Source organism: Cotesia glomerata, linkage group LG4 (assembly GCF_020080835.1).
Source record: "Cotesia glomerata isolate CgM1 linkage group LG4, MPM_Cglom_v2.3, whole genome shotgun sequence".
Lineage (NCBI taxonomy): Eukaryota > Metazoa > Arthropoda > Insecta > Hymenoptera > Braconidae > Cotesia > Cotesia glomerata.
Window position 1 is genome coordinate 7948912 of NC_058161.1, and position 21012 is coordinate 7969923.

General features: G+C 29.0%; 4 protein-coding genes across 7 annotated transcripts; 2 read left to right on the plus strand and 2 right to left on the minus strand.

Moving 5' to 3' along the window:
* Window positions 1-167: 167 nt before the first annotated feature.
* LOC123264187 (probable helicase senataxin) lies at window positions 168-7815 on the minus strand. Of its 2 annotated transcripts, none has more exons than XM_044727350.1 (11): window positions 7678-7815; window positions 6731-7067; window positions 6421-6650; window positions 6117-6328; window positions 2402-2645; window positions 2229-2332; window positions 2004-2143; window positions 1767-1917; window positions 1306-1703; window positions 517-1129; window positions 168-444 (listed from the first exon to the last, which is right to left on the minus strand). In XM_044727350.1, the coding sequence occupies exons 2-11, from the start codon at window positions 7012-7014 to the stop codon at window positions 319-321; spliced, it is 2502 nt and encodes an 833-aa protein (XP_044583285.1). In that variant the 5' UTR covers window positions 7015-7067; window positions 7678-7815; the 3' UTR covers window positions 168-318. The 2 variants fall into 2 exon arrangements, with proteins under 2 accessions (XP_044583285.1, XP_044583284.1); XM_044727349.1 differs by having other exon boundaries at window positions 6117-6343; window positions 7678-7813.
* Window positions 7816-9997: 2182 nt separating this feature from the next.
* LOC123264196 (protein PET117 homolog, mitochondrial) lies at window positions 9998-10587 on the plus strand. The gene is made up of 3 exons (XM_044727364.1): window positions 9998-10182; window positions 10261-10443; window positions 10511-10587. The coding sequence occupies exons 1-2, from the start codon at window positions 10091-10093 to the stop codon at window positions 10403-10405; spliced, it is 237 nt and encodes a 78-aa protein (XP_044583299.1). The 5' UTR covers window positions 9998-10090; the 3' UTR covers window positions 10406-10443; window positions 10511-10587.
* Window positions 10588-11314: 727 nt separating this feature from the next.
* On the plus strand, window positions 11315-12319 carry LOC123264195 (protein lin-52 homolog). Of its 3 annotated transcripts, none has more exons than XM_044727361.1 (4): window positions 11315-11466; window positions 11755-11832; window positions 11900-12013; window positions 12125-12319. In XM_044727361.1, the coding sequence occupies exons 1-4, from the start codon at window positions 11436-11438 to the stop codon at window positions 12262-12264; spliced, it is 363 nt and encodes a 120-aa protein (XP_044583296.1). In that variant the 5' UTR covers window positions 11315-11435; the 3' UTR covers window positions 12265-12319. The 3 variants fall into 3 exon arrangements, with proteins under 3 accessions (XP_044583296.1, XP_044583298.1, XP_044583297.1); XM_044727363.1 differs by having other exon boundaries at window positions 11403-11466; window positions 11918-12013; window positions 12125-12318; XM_044727362.1 differs by having other exon boundaries at window positions 11403-11466; window positions 11912-12013; window positions 12125-12315.
* Window positions 12320-12658: 339 nt separating this feature from the next.
* On the minus strand, window positions 12659-19346 carry LOC123264188 (CLIP domain-containing serine protease 14D-like). The gene is made up of 6 exons (XM_044727352.1): window positions 18768-19346; window positions 18491-18702; window positions 14278-14386; window positions 14017-14198; window positions 13671-13936; window positions 12659-12810 (listed from the first exon to the last, which is right to left on the minus strand). Exons 1-6 carry the CDS (start codon window positions 18953-18955, stop codon window positions 12712-12714), a joined length of 1056 nt encoding a protein of 351 aa, XP_044583287.1. The 5' UTR covers window positions 18956-19346; the 3' UTR covers window positions 12659-12711.
* Window positions 19347-21012: the final 1666 nt, after the last annotated feature.

Consider the following 21012-nt stretch of genomic DNA (forward strand, 5'->3'; position numbering starts at 1 on the left):
TACAGAAGACAGCCTAATATTAAAACTGATATTTTTATTTATTTTTTCACAGGGCGGATTAAGTATTATCTTCATAGTTTTTTATTCTATTTTTGTTTAGGCTTACTATATGTAATAATTCTACTTATAAGATTTGGCAATATTTTTATTATATCTTAATGAACAAATAATGATGATGAAATTTATTGGAGCGATTAATGTTTTACAAGCAAATAATGTAACTTAAGTAGATACAAATATTATTAAAATTGTACATAGAGTAATATTATTGTAATAACAATTATTATCGTTTTTATAACAATGTTAATCAGAAAACAATCATAAGCTAGTGCGATTAATAATTACATGCTCTATAATAGATTTTAACTCATCATCTTTCGTTAAGTCGAAATATACTTCTCGAGATTGAGCATCGTTTAAGAGGCTTTCCCACATTTCATCACGCTGAAAGTAAAATTAACTATTATTTTAGCGTACAAATTATAAAATCAAACAAAGTCTGAAATAATTACTCACCCTGAAAGTGTTAAAATTTCCACACATTATCAAAGAATGTTTAGCACGAGTAAGACTTACATTGAGCCTATTCGGATCTTTAACAAATCCGATGCCTTCACTCCTCACACATGACATAATAATAATATCACACTCCGACCCCTGAAAGCTGTCTACTGTATTGACTTGAATTTTTTGTGGTTTTTCATCTTCTTTTTTTTCAGAGCTCTTATCATCATTAACATTGTTCTTTTTTCCTTTCTTACATTTATTTTTGTCTTGATTTCTCTTTTTATTTTTTTTCGTTTCAGTTCTCTTTTCGTCAGCACAAACTACTTTTTCTGTATCATTTAAAATTTTTATATCTTCTGATTCATTACTTTCAGAATCTTCATCGAGTTGATCATCAACATTGTCATTTAATTCAACAGATTTATTATCATTATCTTCATTTTCTTCAAAAAATTTTTCTTTCTCCACATCTTTATCATCTACATAATTTTCTGAATTTTTCTCGTTGATATTTTCATTGTCTACATTTTCACATTCTTCTTTGACAATAATATTTTTATCATTTTGTTGATCTGGTCTTTTCAAAATTTTCTGAGGCTTCATCTGTTGAGTCTTTTTCTTGCTAAAAAATGTAAATCCAATTATTTATAAAAACAACTCATTCTCTTAAATTAAACCTATATATGTTTAATTATTACTTAAGTTAATAATCTTAATTACTTAAGTTTTTATTACTTAAGTTAATAATCTTAATTACTTAAGTTTTTATTACTTAAGTTAATAATCATAATCACTTACCATGGATTTATTATGCTATTAATCAATTTATATTGGTCTTTATACGGTGTAATAACACCGATGCTTATTTTTCTATCCGGGTACTTTAATTTAATTTCTTCCACCAATTTACTAACTAAATTAGCTACAAGTATAGCTTCTTTTGGGTTAGAATGAGCATCTTCAACTTGCACAAAAGAATGGTTCAATAATTTGTAGTTACAAAAATCCAATGGTGCGACTGAAGCTGCATTTTTAATGAGACCCTTATAAAAATAACGATTGGGCCATTGAGAAATCGAATCCATCATTCGGTACTGAGTATCTAGCATAACAATAGGGTTCTCTTCTGGTTCATCATCAAATATAGTTTGAGCTCTTGCGAATAGAGATGAATCATAGCCGTAATCTTTTGCTTTCTGTGAAAATCAGTAACTGAATAGATTAAGTAAATTCATAAGATTTTTACTATTCAAATTTACCTGCGATAGAACCGTTGGAGGTAATTGCTGAGGATCCCCCACCAAAATCAATTTATCTATGTCCAGCATTACCGGCACTAGTGTGAGTAATTCGGTTGCTTGTGCTGCTTCGTCGATGATGCAAAATGGTAATTTGTCTTCAAACTTTCGGCTAATTATTTCAATTATTGCTTAGTATTATTATTATTATTTTTTTTTATGAATAATGTTAAAATAATTTTATAAAATAAATTTTACCCAAAAACTGATCTCATCCGATAACTTGTGTAGCTTGATGTCAGGGTGCATGTGATAATATTTGCTTTTTTAAGTATAAATTCTTCATATGCTGCATCTCTTTTTTCGTTTTTACGACGCGGATAGTAATAAAATTTATCCTATTTTTTGAATATTTATTTATGAAAAACTATAAAACACTAGTGTATTAACTTTAAATAAATCAAGTAAGAATAAAATATTTACCGTTCTCGCATTGTATCGTAAATTCGATAAATATATACGTTTAACTGATGCATTCATTTTATCTTCTCGTCCAAGTCGTACAATTTTGAATGGTACTTTTTGCTCTACATGATAATGAAATAAATTCATATCACAAAAATATAATATTAACACGTACATAATTTAATTTTTACCTTCAAGAAGAGGTTGAATATCTAATAATTTTAAAACTAATTCATCAATAGCTTTATTTGAAGGTGCGCACACTAGTACTCTCTTTTCATTTCCATTTTTCATAATAGTCGCAATAATGTTTTTGATAACCGATGATTTTCCACAACCGGGAGGTCCTTGAATAAGAAATATTCCCAAAGACTTCCTTTTTACGGTTTCTATTATTCTAGACATGATTTCTGCTTGTTTCTCATTGAGAACTTCCTGAAAATGCAACAGTTTTTATACTTGGAATTATTTAATCAGCAAAATATTGTAACGTCCACGTTTTCTAAAATTATAAAGTATCTAATTAAACTAATTTGTCCCCGGCTCGAAATTTGCTCGCCGGAGTCCAGGGTCATAAACGGGGATTACATTATCAATAACAAAATATAAACAAAACACTTCATTTTAAATAAATCAAAGAAAAAGGAAAACCTCTTTATTGGCCTGATCATGTTAATAACAATATAAACAAATATAATCAAATTAAACAATATATTAGAACACTCTTTTCACACATATTCGCGGTTCAAAATCGCGAACTAACTGTCAAGAGCTGGTTCCCCGCTTCCCCAGGAGACTAGCCGTCACCCCTGGGCCTAAACCTCTACCCCGAGAGCGAATGGAGAGTGTCCTCTTCGCCCCCACCTACACGGCTTATGATCACCTACCGTACCTCAGCTGAAGGCTTCGGCACGGGGAGAAGCACTTTCATCCGGTCGGTTCATGATACTTACCTGGGCCTTGGTCAGACTCCAGGTAGAGTATCATCCTCTGGAATTACTTGGTGAAGAGTATTCGCCCGAGTAATTCTCCCGAGAAAGAATTGCTTGCTTTATCGAGCCAAATTTTGGCGTTTATCATTTTTCCCCCAACTCTCTTGTAACGAACCGGAAGGGTCGTTTTAGACACCTGTCCGGTGCCCTCGAACTAGCATTCAAAAATAATTATTTATTATTTTAATCGTAATTTCCTTCATTTTCTATCCATTCGTCTCGCCAAATTCTAAGTTTTTATTTTCGAAACTCAATTCTTTATTATTTTAATCGTAATTTCATTCATTCTCTATCCATTCGTTTCGTCAAATTCACAATTCTTTATTATTTTAATCGCAATTTCTTTCATTATATATCCATTCGTTGATTTTCCATACTAAATTGTCCTCGTAGTCCAGGAGGAATCGGCGCATGAGTGAAATTGCAGCTATTCCACCTCAATTTTTATGCGATTCTCTTCAAATTACCCTACTGATGATATAAATGCATGTTGCCAAGGGGCAACCCTGCCCATTTGTTTAAATCGAAATTGTTTAAACAATTGCAAGTGAATTGTTATTTTCAACCGGACAAATTTTTTTGTATTCTTTATTAAAATACAATTAAAAGGTCCTATGGCTTTTCACGATAAAGTTAATATTTTTAGAGATATGAATTTTGAAAGGTTCGAAAAATCTTAAAGTTGGGTACTTTTGACCCATGAAAAATATATTAAAAAAAATAAAATATAAATAATATTTTTAAATTCTTTTTATAATAGTTAACAATAGCCTTAATTGCGATTTCTAAAAATTTAATTATTTATACCTGTTTTTAATTGTCAATTTGCGCTCACAAGTATGCGTCACTTACCTATAAGTATCGCTGTCTCTCTCTGACTCATACGCTGCGTCGGTCTCTCGGTGTCCTGAATCATTATTTTTAATTTATCTTCTAAACAATTAACTTAATCAGAATTTTTATAGAAAGCAATGTTATCAATAATAAAATTATCTACAATTTGTTCTCAACAAATTTTTTTCTAAAATCAATTTTTCAAAAGTTATTTAAGGTTGAAGCCGAACATATAATTAAAATTACTTTCTTATTGGTTTATATTACTTTTTGTTATTATCGTAGAAATTTAGGCATTTTTATCAACAAAAATAAAATATAATGGTATTTGAACATTTTATGGGATCAAAAAAAATAAAGCTTTAGAAATGATAAAAATACAAGAAAATCGTGATGCTCTAGTCCCTCTTGGCAATGGCTTAGAATTAAGTACGAACGAGTTGAAAGACTTAGAAACTTTATATCTTAATATTTTGGGTAAAAAAGGTAAGACCGCGGATGAAGCCAGACAAATAATTTTTTCTCGTTGCTTTGGTAGTAATATTAATTTACCCAAAATTCCATGCACATCAGATTCCTTGCATTTGCATGCACTTAGAGCTTCTGCTCAAACATACGTTTGGAAACAAGCTTTAAATCCTCAATATAAAACATTAGATTTTACTCAGTTCGGATATAAAAAAGAAAATGATACTTTGCTACCTTTATTTATAAACAAAAGCTCATTTCCAACAGATCTTAAAAATCCGTGCAATAGTAAGAAAGCTTGTAAAACCAAAGCATGTTATTGTAGAAAAATAATGTTAGTTGTATACTTTTATGTGGTTGTGATTCAGAAGACTGTAAGAATATAATATATAAAAATGACATTGATGATAAATAAATACTTGTTTTTAAATCTTGTTCCATTATTTCATACTTCTACATGTATAACCTTTGCTTGGAGGAGTTATTTTATGTAAGTACTTTCTGTTATAATGACAAAAAAGTAATTTTAATTATATGTTCGGCTTCAGCCTTAAATAACTTTTGAAAAATTGATTTTAGAAAAAATTTGTTGGGAACAAATTGTAGATAATTTTATTATTGATAACATTGCTTTCTATAAAAATTCTGATTAAGTTAATTGTTTAGAAGATAAATTAAAAAATAATGATTCAGGACACCGAGAGACCGACGCAGCGTATGAGTCAGAGAGAGACAGCGATACTTATAGGTAAGTGACGCATACTTCAGTGAGCGCGCGAAATTGACAATTAAAAACAGGTATAAATAATTAAATTTTTAGAAATCGCAATTAAGGCTATTGTTAACTATTGTATAAAGAATTTAAAAAAATATTATTTATATTTTATTTTTTTTTTTAATGTATTTTTCATGGGTCAAAAGTACCCAACTTTAAGATTTTTCGAACCTTTCAAAATTCATATCTCTAAAAATATTAACTTTATCGTGAAAAGCCATAGGACCTTTTTTAATTGTATTTTAATAAAGAATACAAAAAATTTGTCCGGTTGAAAAATAACAATTCCCTTGCAATTGTTTAAACAATTTCGATTTAAACAATATGTATAATGGGTTGCCCCTTGGCAACATGCATTTATATCATCAGTAGGGTAATTTGAAGAGAATCGCATAAAAAATTGAGGTGGAATAGTTTTCGGTACTCATGCGCCGATTCCTCCTGGACTATCGGGACTTATAAAATCTTCGCTTACCTAAATTATTTCTTACAAAATAATAATCGTCATTTCTTTCATTTTATATCCATTCATCACTTTCCCATACTAAATCTTGTTCGGAACTTAGAATAAATTGCCCAGTCTTTTAATTTCTTTTACAATTAATTCGCTCGGCTTCGTAATAATTTCTCACACGCTTAATTTCTTAATTTTAATCATACCTTCGGTAACAATAATATAAAATTATTAACTAAATAAATACAATAATTAAATAATAATCGCCTCACTAATAACAATAATTGTTTCTATTAATTTTTAAGTAATTAACAAAAAATAAACTAAAATACTCAAATACAAAAAGTAAAATCTGGGTCATAATATTTGCTATAAAAAAATACCTTGGTTGCAGTTTCTACTGTTTTTAAAACTGACGAAATTTTGAAGTATTCAATTTCTGGTTGTAAAATTGGTTTCATCAATTCTGCATAAGGAATATAACACAATGCTTCAATAAGAGTTATATGGGCAGAGACCCATGTCACAGTAGTAAGCTCAACTTGGCTTGGTAATTGTAGTCTTGAACAGAATTTACTCTTCAATGTGTAAGTTACTGTAACGTTTATTTCTAAACGTCAAATAAAAATTTATATATCTATTTCTTTATTTATAAATTTACACAAAAAAGTATTGGCACATGCTTACTTCCTTTTAAATCAACGTTTGATATAAATCCAAATGTTACTGGTCTTTTATCATTCAGAGACTTTACTATAACTAAGTCTCCACGATTGGGGTATTTATTTTCATTGTTCTCATAATTTTTTATTGTAGTTATTATACTTAACTCACTTATTTTATGATAATCATCATTATTAACTGACCGAGAAGAATATGGACTTTGCTTAACATGAGCTTTTACTGCTTTAGGATGTCTGAAAATTTGTAGATTAACAATTAATTAGTTAAAGTTGGTATGAATAATTATAATTATAAATTAAATTTGCTTCAATACTTATTGTTCTTGATTTCTTCGATAAAATCTTCTTTCAAAACGAACCAAAATTCGTGTCTCAGAAAGGGAAACATAACATCACGATATTCTTCAAAAGTCGAATAAATTAATTTCGTCGGAATCATTTCGATTGAATCGATAACAGGCGGAGGTGTCTCTTCATATTTTTTATCATCGAGCCATAGTGGATCCCATTGAAAAATTTCGTATAAAAACTCCTCACATAAGTCTCTTCGAGAAGTTTGTTCTGAAATTTTTAATTCTTCTCGCAGTTTATCATCCATTTTAATTAAGGACTTGAATAATTAAATTATATTAAACAAATTTATTAATGAATCTGAAAAAAAAGCTCATTAGTTTTTAAATTTTTAAAGATATTATTTTAAACTCATTTTTAAAAATATAAAATTTTAAGTGTAATAATTTCCAATAGTCACACACAAAAAAGAGTTTACTTGTTTTAAGAAAATTGAAATGAAAATCGAAGTCGTTTTTTCTATCCAAGAATGTTTTATTTCTGTGCTGCAATAAAAGTTAGTAATTTAATCTGATACCAACTATGACTCATACAAAATATTGCATAATATTCATTTTTATTTAGCGTATAACAATTACAGTATAATTTTTAAAATATTTATACATAATTTTACATAGGACATAACTTTTTTAAAAAAATAACAAGCAACATATGAATAAATATATAATAAAATTCATATCATCACAATCATTAAATTTTTAAAAAAATTTTTAATCTTTGTTTCACAATAATTATTTATTTTTTAATTTTTAACTTGCCATCATATTCATGTCTCAAATCTAAAAATCTACAAATGTTTCTCCGAATTAAATAAATTATTTTTTGATAAAAAATTAAAAAAATTAAATTTCTATTTAAAAATAAAATTCGTTAATATGAAAAATGAAATTATTAAAGTGTTATTACTTACAGTAAGTAGGAAGTACAATAGCAAAAAAAAAATTACATTGTGTAATTGACTTATACTGGTTATAAAATATCGATTTGAATTTCTTTTGTTTCTTATTTTAAACAACTTTTAGATATCATCATACTTAATGTAAACGATATACATATTTAAGTATTACATAGCATTAGTTGGGATTTCCTTAATTATATGAGCGTTGATAAAATAAAAGTTAACGGTTACTTTCCAAGCATGCGTCAAAATGTTACAACCAATAGAATTCAACGATTTTATGAGTACTGTAGTTAATTTGAAAGAGAACCTAATAAATATTAATTTTTTAATTATTTTACTTTTTACGAAAAGTCTTAATAAAATATATTCGTTTTCACCAGGAGTCCATATAATTTTCTATTGAAATAAGCATGAAAGATTAAATACTAATTAAAATTGTAACTGCAACAGCAGTTACAATTTTTTTCTTGTTAACGTTTTATTGAAATTAAGTTGACGATTATTAATTTTTGACTAAAAAGTCAACATTTTTTTTTGTAACGCTAGGAATCTTATTTATGAATTTTTTTTCCATACCAGTTTTGAAAAGACCAAATTTTTAGAAGACACTGAAGATAACTAAAATTGGAAATTTTTTAGTAAATAAATTATTATGAAAAAATTCCACTGGTGAAAATTAAAAAAAAAATTATTAGTGGACATTTTTTAAAACATTATTTTTTATTGTAATTGATTTATTATAAAAATTAAAAAATTTGAGTACACTATCTCAAAAATACGAACATCCATTACTACTGCAGTGTTTTTTGACTTTACAAAAGCATTTGATAGTGTTGATCATTTGCTACTACTGATGAAGCTACGAGAACTGAACCTTTCAGAGAGTGCACTAAGGTGGTTTCATTCGTATTTGACGTGCAGGCGTCAGGCGGTAAAAAATGAGGGTAATGTCTCGTCATGGAAAGAGCTGACTAGTGGAGTGCCTCAGGGGAGTGTGCTTGGACCGCTGCTGTATGCACTGTTTGTTTCGGAGCTTGGTTCTGTGATAGACTGTAAGCATATATTTTATGCTGATGATCTAGTGATTTATGTTATTAGCAAAATGGAAGGAATTGGACAGGCAGTGGATGGGCTGAACGCTACGATTGTGAAAATTGAAGATTGGTGCCGTCACAATCGGCTCAAACTTAATGAGGCTAAGACAAAAGCTGCTATTTTCGGCAGTCGGCAACATGTTAGCAGTCCAATTTGTCAGAATGCACCTAGTGTGCTCGTAAATGGAGTGCCTGTTGTCTATGTCTCCACTGTCAAGTATCTTGGTGTTCTCTTAGACAGTACTTTGTCTTGGCATGACCAAGTGGTATCTACTAGCCAACAAGCGATGAGTTGTCTTGCTCGATTGAAAATGAACAGTAAGGTGCTAAGTGCTTCAATGCGGAGAAGACTAGTTGCTGCTCTGATATTGCCTATATTTGATTATTGCAGTGCTGTATTTACAAATATTTCGGGGACTTTGCAACTTAGGCTCCAGCGGAAGTTCAATGCTTGCATCAGATTCATATTTGGAGCTCGGCGGTTTGAGCACATAACACCTTACAGGAGGAGACTTGGATGGTTGACGCTCCGAAGTAGGCGTGAGTTTCTAATTTTGAGTCTGGTGTATAAAATGCTAAATATGCAGCATCATAAGTTGTTGCATTCGAATTTCAAAATATTGCTTGATGTCAGGGGTCGTGCTGAGCGTAGAAATCAAGTTCTGCATCAGCCTGCCTGTAGGACTGTTGCCTATGAAAATTCATTCTTGTTGACTGCAGTGAGGGAATGGAATCAGTTACCGAGTGATCTTGTGGCCGTGAATTCTTCAGCTGAGTTTCAGACGTTGTGTTACAAATTAATTTTTGATAAAGACATTTGAACTAGAGAGTCAATAATAATAATAATAAGTGTTCATTTACTTATATGATTAAAATGTTATTCAAAATGGTTTCTAATTTTGTATTCAGATTACTATTTAATTTTGTATTCAAATTACTATTTAATTTTGTATTCAAATTACTTTATAATTTTGTATTCAAAGTACTTACTCACTATGTAATATTATTAAATTTCTACGGCCTTTAGGGAACGTCAGTTCTAGGGCCGAATGTCTTCAATAAAATAAATAAATAAATAAAAAATAAAGTATCTCGGGATCCTTTATATTTTTTTTATACCAAATAATCCTGTTGAATTTATTTAATTATTTTGTGTGTAATTAAATGTTTAAATTATTGGGCGCGTGTATATAGAAATGCATATAACTGGCAACGATCCAACATTGAACTAAGTAAGCAAGGAGTGGGGACAGAAATTCCTGTTATCCTAAAACACTTAATGATGACAAAAAATTAAATAAATTTTAAGAAATTAAATATTATAAAAAATGTCATTCACATCAAGACTTGTTTTATTTGGTAGCTGTGCATTGACTGTCGGTATAATTGGCTATGTTCATTATAAACAACACGAGGATAGGTAAATAAAAATAGTCATCTAATGTTTATGTTTTATAGAGGGTTATGTTGATTTTAATTGTTGTTTTTTAAATATTAGAGAACAACTTCATCTCGGTGTAGTTCGAGACATCGAACGCCAGGAACGTCGAAAGGCGGAAAATGTTTATTTATTAGAACAACAGAGAGAACTTACTAAAAAACTCAAACGTGACGAAATTTTGGAGCAAGTAAATACTGGATAATTGTATTGTTTATGTGTAAATAATTTCAAAATAATGTTGTAAGTTGAATGGTTGTTAAATAAAATTTTACGTTTATTATGAATTATGTTTATATTTTTTTTTCAGTGTTAACACTAATTAATTAAAATGGTAATTGTTCCAGTGTTTTGAAGAGAAATAAATCTATTATTGTCAAGAGGTTTTATTTAGATTTTTAAATCTCATGAAAACAAAAATTTTAATGTTAGATATTGTTAATTTTTATAAATTAGCAAAGTAATTAATTAATCAAAATTTTTATTGTTTTTTGGTTCAATTAATTTATTGATAATTTAAAAATTGTTTTAATTTTCTACATTGAGTTGATATTATATACCACCTATCATTATTATTGTGATTGTTTATGTATTTCATAATGATACGAAATTCAGATACATTTGATTTTTTTTTGTTTTTTAAATAGACAATTATAAAAAATATATATAAAATGTTTACATGCAATATTTTCATTTTATTTATGACGATTTAAGTTTTTTAAAAAGTTTATAAATTTAGAAAAATCACAAAATTTTCTGCTGTCTATCTCACTTTTAACGAATAAATATTAATATTTTTCTCAACAAATTTATAAATAATTACATCCATTCAAAAACATTGGTCTTTTAAAAATGTCGATTACAAAATACAAACATCGACTGCTTATTTTTCGACAATCGATACATAGAAATGAAAGATCAAAATTTTGAAGCCATCATTGTTTATACTTTTAATTTTGCACCAATTTTTAATAATCATGAAAACTAACAACGAATTTTAAACAATATTTTTTATTGGATTGATTTTTAAAAATCAAAACAGTCGAAGTCGTAAAATGAAATTGAATATTTTGCCACAAGAGCGAGCTAGTGGACGATATCGAAATTGTAGTATCACAAAACCGCGAAAACATCCGCGTCTATTTTAACCTAAATTCTTTATATAATAATTATGAAAGTTATTTTGTAAATTTAATAATTAATAATCCTCTAGTTAAATATTAAACGTCGTTGAAATGTCAAAAAATAAAAAAACTGATCAAACAGGTAAATAATAACATTAGGTAACTTTGATTTTTTAAAACAAATAATCACCTTTTTATTCCTTGAATTTCGTGTACTAAATATTGACAATTATTTATGGGTTATATATATATGTATATAAGATATATATGTATACACACTTCTGTATACATATAAGTATTACTGTCAAAAATATACACATTTAGGAGTCTGTCTTATTTAAATATAATTAAATACGCTATATTTAATTACTGGTATTATTAGTTTCGAATACTAATCATTTTGTTTTTATTTTGATAATTAAAAAAATAGATGTTACGTGTCTTGACGATAGTCTAATGAGTTTGGAAAAACTTGATCGAGCATCACCGGAGCTGTGGCCGGAACAAAGTGAGTTATTTTTCGTGTTGTTTTATTAATTTTATATTACGGTTATGAAAATTATATTTTCTACCAGCAATTGATCAAGTTCCAGGTGTTAATGAATTTATTGCTCAGAATTTATCACCAAGCGAGCAATCGTCATGGTCTGCATCGGGAATTAGTACTGATGATATGGCTCAATTACATCGTAAGTTTCTATCATTCATCTCCATAAATTGATACGACAATTTAAAAATAAAAAAATCTGGTAATTATTATTGCAAATATTTATTTCTAATTGTGATTTTAATTTCTCCAGAACTAGGCAGTTTACCGGTAACCAGCCTCATAGCAGAAGTTAAAAAACTCCATGACTTGGCTTATCAATTAGGCCTAGAAGAAGCCAAAGAAATGACACGTGGGAAGTATTTAAATATATTTAAAAATAAAGAAAAATAATTTTTAATTTAATTATAAAAGAATGATATGTATTTTTATAACTAAGTAGATGTTTAATTTTTTTTTCACTTACGATTGGTTTTTAATAACCAAAAATTGTTTATTAAATTAATTATGTTTCATAGAGATGAAATTTATATTGCGTCTAAAAAAATTAATTTTAATTATATTTATATTTTTTTTTTTTTTTTTTTTATTAAAGAGTAAGAATTTAAAAAATTTTTATGTAAATTCTATCAATTAAATTGAAAGGTTTTTATAAAAGCTAAATTTATAATTTAAGAAAAATAAAAATGGTGTTTTTAAATTATATGTTTTATTGATATCTTAAACTAGGAATGAATTAAGTTCTTCGATGAACACTACAGTGAAAATAATTGAAACATTTTTATAAAATATAAAAAAGAGATTTTATCAATGAAAATCAAATTGACCGTTTGAAAAAATTCAAGAATTTTCGGTGATCCACATAGCATAATTTTGAACATTTATAAATACTGATGGCAACTGTTGATTACATTGTGAACCATATGATAACATCCCAATCTGCACAAAAAACAAAAGTATATGGGACATTTCATAATTAATCGACCACTTTAAAAGGTTAACTTCTCGAATTTTTTTTTTTCAATTTTATGTTTCTGACGCTGATAGAAAACGAGTCTATTTTTTTTTTTTAAATACTCATAACTTTTTAAGAAATACACCGATTGGATCTTTTTTATCTTTGTTTATGAATACTCTATCAAGAAAAAAATAAATTATTTAAAATTTTTGTTTTTTGCTATCATTGTTTTTTTTTCATTTTTTGGAAAAAAAGTTAATTTTCAAAATGTATGCTCCCTTTAATTAAAAAAAAAAAAAAAAAAAAAAAACAAGTCTTCAAAAGAATGTAAAACATTTACATTATATAAATTAAATTTTATTAACTCATAATTTTTTTAATATATGATAGATCCATATGATTTTTTGAAAAAAAATCCAATCAACCTCAAAAAGTGGCCGATTTGGTATGAGATGCCCAATATAAATCAATGATATTAATTTGTGATTATTATTCTTTTTGAAAATTCATTATTAATTGAAGAATATTATTTTAAAATAAAGTGCCATTCTTTAGTTTATTTTTTAATAATCTCTTCTTATATCATACATCTAATTGTAAAAAATCATAAATTTTTAATGAAAAGTATTGATTAATTAAAATTTGATTTTGTCTCTAAGAATCAAAAAATTTTATTCCATAAGACTATTTTCATAAATAAATTAAAAATTTCTGTGTTTGTAGTAACTTTGACTGGTGCTAATATTTTTCGAAAATCAATTTTTGGAAGATGATTTTTTATGACACTTATTTTAAAATAAGAAACTTCAGGATATTAAAAATTAAATGTATATATTTATACCACCGAATAACCACTCGCATCACCAATGAGCAAAGGACTACCACTGAATCCTGAACAAGCATCTTGAAAACCTATTCCACATAACTCAACACTTAAACCTTGAGATGAAAATTCATTGCAATCCTGAGTAGGCAGTATTTTAATTGGTAATACTTGTTGTTGAGTTGATTCTTTATAATGAGACACTTTTCCCCAGCCTACGAGTAATGCAGTACACCCTATTGGAATGTATTGATGATCAGAGTAACAAATAGGCTGAGCTGTTACTAGAAGATAAAGCGAATACAATTTAATTAAATCAACATCAAAATAAAAATCTTGATTTTAATAAATTAAAATAACTTACGTGTAAAAGGAACAGAACTATTGAGACGTAAAAGAGCAATATTATGTTCAAAAGTTTTAGCATCAAAATTCGGATGTTTTAAAACATAAGATACTTCATATGATTGCGTACAATACGCACAGAATAATTGATTACAGTCTGGATTTGATGATGTGTCAAACTCTCCAATCAACACAGAATGTCTAAATGGAATTTAATTATCAAATATAAGTGATTTGTTTAGTAGTATTATTTTTTAAAAATATTTTTATACTTAATTACAGCTTATATTCATCAGAACTAGCTAAAGCACATGTAGCTGTAGTTAATACTGTTCGTTCATTTAAAATTGTTCCAGTACACGAATATTTTATACTTCCATCATTTAAATCTTTAAGAAAAAAATTTTTAAGTTTAATTAGACTAAGAAAAAATTTTTGAATAATAAGTACTAGCCGTTCTCGCCCGCTTCGCTAGGCGAATTGCAATAGAAAATAAATTAAATTTTATTTTTAACTTCCCGCTACGAAAAATGAAAATTTTCAAAAATCGGGAAGTTATTGGTTTTACCCCGTTTTTCGAAAATCGAGTTCTCATCAGATCTTGACGTTTTGAGGCCCTAGGAAGCTACCCTGAATGTTTGAGCGATGATTTCAGTATGTCTGTACGCCTCTGTGTGTGTGTGTGTGTGTGTGTGTGTGTGTGTGTGTGTGTGTGTGTGTGTGTGTGTGTGTGTGTGTGTGTGTGTGTGTGTGTGTGTGTGTGTGTGTGTGACCCTCTTATAACTTTTGAACGGCTTGACCGATTTCATCGCGGCTGACGCCATTCAAAAGGGCTTAACCAAACTTAGATTTTGAATACCATTTAGACCGATTCAAACCAGTAGATTTTGAGAAATCTCAAAAAAACTACAAAAAGAAATTTTTTGAAATGTGGTTTTTTTGGAATTACTTTGAAATGGCTTCACCGATCAATTTAAAAATCTAATCAGCTCTTAAGATCAAAAAACCACGTCGATCACCGCAAATCCGGTCAAAATCGGTTGATTCGTTCGTGAGTTATCGTTGTCGAAAGAAAGTTATTTTTTCGAATCACTCCAAAATTTTTGATCTAATCAATTTGTGTTTAAAACACTTTTTTCGGAATTACTTCGAAATTCCTGGCTCGATCGATTTAAACAAACACCCGTTATGAGGTTTCAAAAACTGCATTGAATGCCACTAACCGCGTAAAAATCGGTTCATTCATTCAAAAGTTATTGCGGTTTGAAAATTCAAAAAATTGTGTTTTATCAAACTTCTATCAGACTTCTGAGCTCGAAGAGCTCAAAAGCATAGAAAAGTTCTCTTTGAGCTCGGAGAGCTCAAAAGAACACAGATATTGTACTTTTGAGCTCAAAGAGCTCAAAAACAAAATGAGTGAAATATTAAGCGTTTAGGTATGGAGTTAGCGGGAAGTTGCAGGAATGGCCTTTTGGGTCAACCGTTTTCCTAATTTTTTTTATTTTTGTATGAACGTAACTATGCCCCGCAGGTAAAATTGTAAGCATCGATACTGTTTTGACTTGTACAGATTCCAAATTCCATCGAATTAGCCTGTACCTTTTGTACATGTGATTTTTCTAGCTAATATTAATTGTAACTTTCAAAGCGCAATAATTATAACATTTCCATGGCTTTTTTACAAAAATGAATAATAATTGCCACGGAGAAAAAAATTTGAAATAAACATTGAGTTTCAGTTAAAGTAATTGTAGGTCTCATAAGTGGTTGAAATCTGCCTAGCTGAAAGTGCGACGAATTTTCCATTAACTAAAATTTTCTTTGTGACATCAATTTTTTATAGAAAATTAATTGTACATGTTTTTTATGAATTCTATTGAAATAAGTAGCCAAATTTCTTTCCCACATCTCAAGTGTTTGGAAAATGCATTCATTTTAATCTGTTACATTCCCGCGATCCCGCAATAAAAGAATTTATCAGTTCTGTGATCTGCAAAAGTAAAATGAATGTAAAATTCTTAGTTCATTGACTAAATTACTACATATAATGTTAAATTTTGAAAACATTACAATCACTTTTCCTCCGCTGCCAAAGAGACGATTGTTGTGAAATTTTTACTGGATTTATTAAAGTTTAATAAATATGTCCTAAGTTTCATGTCTCAAGAAGTTGTAGTTCATAAACGAAAACATTTTTTCACATTCTACTCACCATTTTGACATAACCTACATGTGAAGGCAATTATCGCTAAATTCGTTTTTAGCTGATATCCAATTATTAAGAAAGAAGAATATTCAAAACGGTTGACCTTGGAGGCCATCTCTGTAATGTCCTGTTTCTCTTGATATTCTTTTAAACTTTATATCTGTAGGAACTGTATTTGAAGAATATGAATTTTTTGATAATTAACAACCCCGCACTCCTATGTGGAGGAGGAATTTCGTAAGATCCTATTCAAGATGATTTCTACATTATAAATGAAAGATTCCTACTAAATTTCGAGTCTGTAGAGGTTACAGTTTGGAAATAGAAATTTAATATTCTAACACACACCCCCGCAATCATCATTTGCGAGGGTTATTGCAAAATCCGCTCTTAGGGCATTTCTGCATCACATATAGAAGACTAGCTAAATTTTTAGTCTGTAGGAGCTGTGGCTTAAAAATTAAAAATTTTCATTGTTAATACTCACCCTCGCAACCCCCTATGGGGTGAGCTATCGTAAAATTCGTTCATAGACTACTTTCATATCTCTCACAGAAGATTTCTACTAAATTTGGAGTCTGTAGGAACTATAGTTTAAAAACGGGAATTTTTTATTTTTAACGCCCTCGCAAACCCCTTTTGGGGAAGAATTTCTTTAAATACGTTCTTAGCTTACCTCTACATAGCAAAAGTAATATTTCTACCAAATTTCACGTTTCTAAGTCCTATGGTTCCCGAGATTTCGTAATCAGTGACTATATAGATGGGAAACCTTCGATGATCCTTCGAGTGGGTAGGTGGGTGGGTGGAAGTGAGCGTGTGGGTGCGTGGGAGTGTGTGAGTGGATTCTTAGCTGAATGTAAAAGAACATAAACCGTCTAATATAACCGGTTGAAATTCATGAAAACAAAAGAATCAAGAGAAAATGCTTGTCTTTTGTTCTTATTAGCAGTACAAATGTTCATAAAAGTAAAACAGCAATAAAAAAATGAAGAAACGTTGGAATTCGAAAAATAAAAAATCATAAACCATCTAGGAAAAATTTCGTATCGAATGGTTGTAGTTTCGAGTCGATACGATCAGTGGCTTAAGCGTGACTGAGCCTCAAACAAAGACCATTTTCATTATATATTGAGACACTACAAAATGTCCCGATGTTACCAGCCTGGCGAACTACCACCCGAAATTTTCGTTACCGACACTAGCTAAATTAATGCGTAGCCCCGTGACGTCACAAGACGACACGAGGAGGGAAAAATTAGCTACGAACCTCAAAACTTGAGCGATGATCGACACTTCGATCTAGCCCCCGGTGTCAACCACCACGCTAGATATTTCTTAGTCAATCTTACCACTATTACCACTATTACCACTAATACTGCTATTAGGTGACTACTCACCAAAATCTCAATTAATCTAAAAGTTTATTATTTAATTTAATATTTTATATTACTTCTATTAATTTTACTATTTTTGCATTAGGTGATTATTCACCACGTTTATTACTATTGTTCAATCATTTATAACACTAAGTTTAATTATTCTATCCCTATAAATATTTTGTTAAGTTACCTAACCGAAATACCATAAGTTTATATTAAAAGTGCTTATTTTGTGAAATAAAGTTAAGTTTATTGTTATCACCGCTATACACTATTACTAAACTACCACTATTCACCGATCTACTTACTACGACTATCTATCTACAACCTGCCAAAGGGTCAATCAAAGACGAAGGGTCATAGTTGCAGTTAAAATTTGTAAGTAATTAAAATAAATTGACTGGCACGCGTGAGAACTTCTGTCTCAAACCAATAAAATCCTCTAAAGACAAAGACATTCATTGGTTCACGGGAACGGAATATCCCAGAGCAGCGAATCCTAATTTTTAGAAGTTTAGGCGATTATTTCTTATCCGCGAGATTTAATGGTCTAAATAATTAAATTTTAAATTAAGTAAAATTTAGTGTTTCTATATATATATATATATATATATATATATATATATATATATATATATATATATATATATATATATATATATATATATATATATATATAAATAGTTTTCAAATGTTTTTGAATAAAAAAATCTCGTTAAAAAAAATGTTTAATAAATTATACTAAATTGTCTACATAGTATTTTGATGGTCTTTGGAGAAAACTTGTTTGATTTTTTATATTTGACCTGATTAGTTTCAAAATTGCTTAAAGAATAGTATAATATAATTAAATGTTTGTTATAATATAATACATTAATATATTGTAGTTCAATTTATATACTTACTGATAAATCCAACTCTAGCAAGAAAAGGAAATGATCCTAGAGTTGGAGTATTACTTCTTACAAAACTCTGTCCACAATTTCGCGAAGATTTAGAAGCTGATGAATAATTAGGATCGTTATTATAATTCTGAATAGTATTGCTAGTATCACGAGGAGAATTACAGCAAACTTTGGCAGTTTTCCCTACATATCCACAAACAGCTTGTCGAAATCTATTTTAAATAAATACTCAATAAATTTAATAAAATATAAAGAAATGATTTTCAGAATAACGTACCGGTGAACTGGAAATGTTGCTTCACGCAATAAATTCACCATTTCAGAACAATAATCCAGTGGAATACATATTTTATTATCTGGACATGCAAGTGTGTTGCTGTACTGATAATTTTGTGGATAAAAATTTCTTTGGTCACAATTTATAACTTTTAATAGAATAAAAATATTTAAGTATTTAATAAACATGTTTTTATTAAAGAGAAAATTATTTTTTTATGTTAGTAAGGAGCAATACTATATTAACTGAATAATCTAACTATTATTTTTTTTTGAGGTACGAGTGTAAGTATTTCATTAGTTACACCTTGATACTAATGTACACATTTTATGAATCTGAATTTATATATCAATAGATTTTTTTCTACCTTGAAACATTCAATTATATCCGCATCCGCCGGAAAACACGATCATCAGAATGCTATTTGAAATCGATACATCTCTGATGATAGATTATTGTAAAAATTATCAGATGACCATGAAAAAATATCTAATAGTACACATTACTTCATATATTTATTTTTTTATGGTCATCAAAGTTAGCTAATTTAAAGTTACAGATACGATATTGAAAAAAAAAATATGTAAGTACATTCAAACATCTTACAATTAAGAAAAGTTTAAAATCTTTTTTATATTTAAGAGGTGTGGTGCATGCCTACACAGAATTTGTTTCCATTTTGAAAACACAAAATTTATCTCTATGCGAGTCAAGCTAATACGTTTCTTTTCACATAGAAAAATCTCTACACAAAATTAATTCTATACCGCGGCATCACTACACACATAAAAATAATAAACAGAATATCTATGCACAAGAATATTTCTCAGATTTTAAATCTCTACATAGTTTATCTCTACACAACTCTAACTTTAAATCGTAAGCGCTTGACATTCGATTTAAGAAAAAAAGAATAAATAGTATTAACATTGAAAAGAACTTCAGATTTACTCCGTATACGGAGTGACCCTAGCGGTTTCGGTGCCACCGATAAAACTCTGTAGAAACTCGTCCGAAACTCAGCATAACGACGGAGTATAGTCAGCGCATATGGGGAGTAAACTCGGAGTATTGTGTGCAGTTGTGACACATAAAGACGATAGTGGTTAATAGGTGTTTAATTGAGATCGTTACGGAGTTTGGTTGGAATTTTGCTGGTGTTCTCATGAAGTTTTCCCCGAGTTTTATCAGTGTTTTTACGGGTTTTCTGTCGAGTTTAGTCAGCGTCTTTACCGAGCTATTGTGGAGCTTTCCAAGAGTATTTTGCGAGTTTCATCGGAGTTTTTGATGGATAATGAATGAAAAACCGAAAAAAATAATTCGTACAGACCGGGACTCGAACCCGGACTATTTGATTTCTAGCCTAGGGCTCAATCGGTCAAGCTATCTTAGACATTATCAGTATTAACTATTTAGTCACATAATAAGACCCACCAAGTAATAAACAACACTGTCTATCTTACGGAAACCGAAAAAATTTTGAATCGCTTTATGTATTGATAATATTCTAATTTTAGTTATGATAATATTGATTCAGTGTAACAACTGTAAACTTTTGACAATTTCATTATGATGTCATTTTTTTTATATATCATATATTTTACTTATAAACTTCATAATATATTTATTAGATAACATATTCTATGTAGATAAATATATTTCAACTTGTAAATAAATAAATTAATTAATAAAAAGTACACCGTAATTGAAAAATGATTTATTTATAGTCATCTTTGTGAAATTAAAATTAATTTTCATGCCGTGAAGTATTATTAATTGCGAGTAAACTCCACAATAACACTACCAAAACTCCGAAAAAACACCAGCGAAACTCTTATAAAGCTCCGCAAAACATTGAAAAAAACTCGACAAAAACTCCCTAGCAACTCCGAAAATACTCAACAAAAACTCGACGAAAACGCCAAAAAAACTCCACTGTAACTCCGAAAATATTCGACAAAAACGCGAGGAAAACCATAGCGACTCCGAAAAAACTCGTCAAAAACTTCTCGAAAACTCCAATAATACACTTTTGTGACTCCGTGTCGTAACTGCACACAATACTCCTTGCATACACCTCTAAAACTCCGCGTAAACTCCGCTTATACCCCGATTAAACTCCAAGAGGGAGTATACTCCATAGTAACTCCGCGTAAACTCCGAGTTTACTCTGAGTCGTCGATACCGCTAGGGGACTTATTTTTTTATTCCGATACTCCGAATAATAAAAGTGAAAATTCACTCT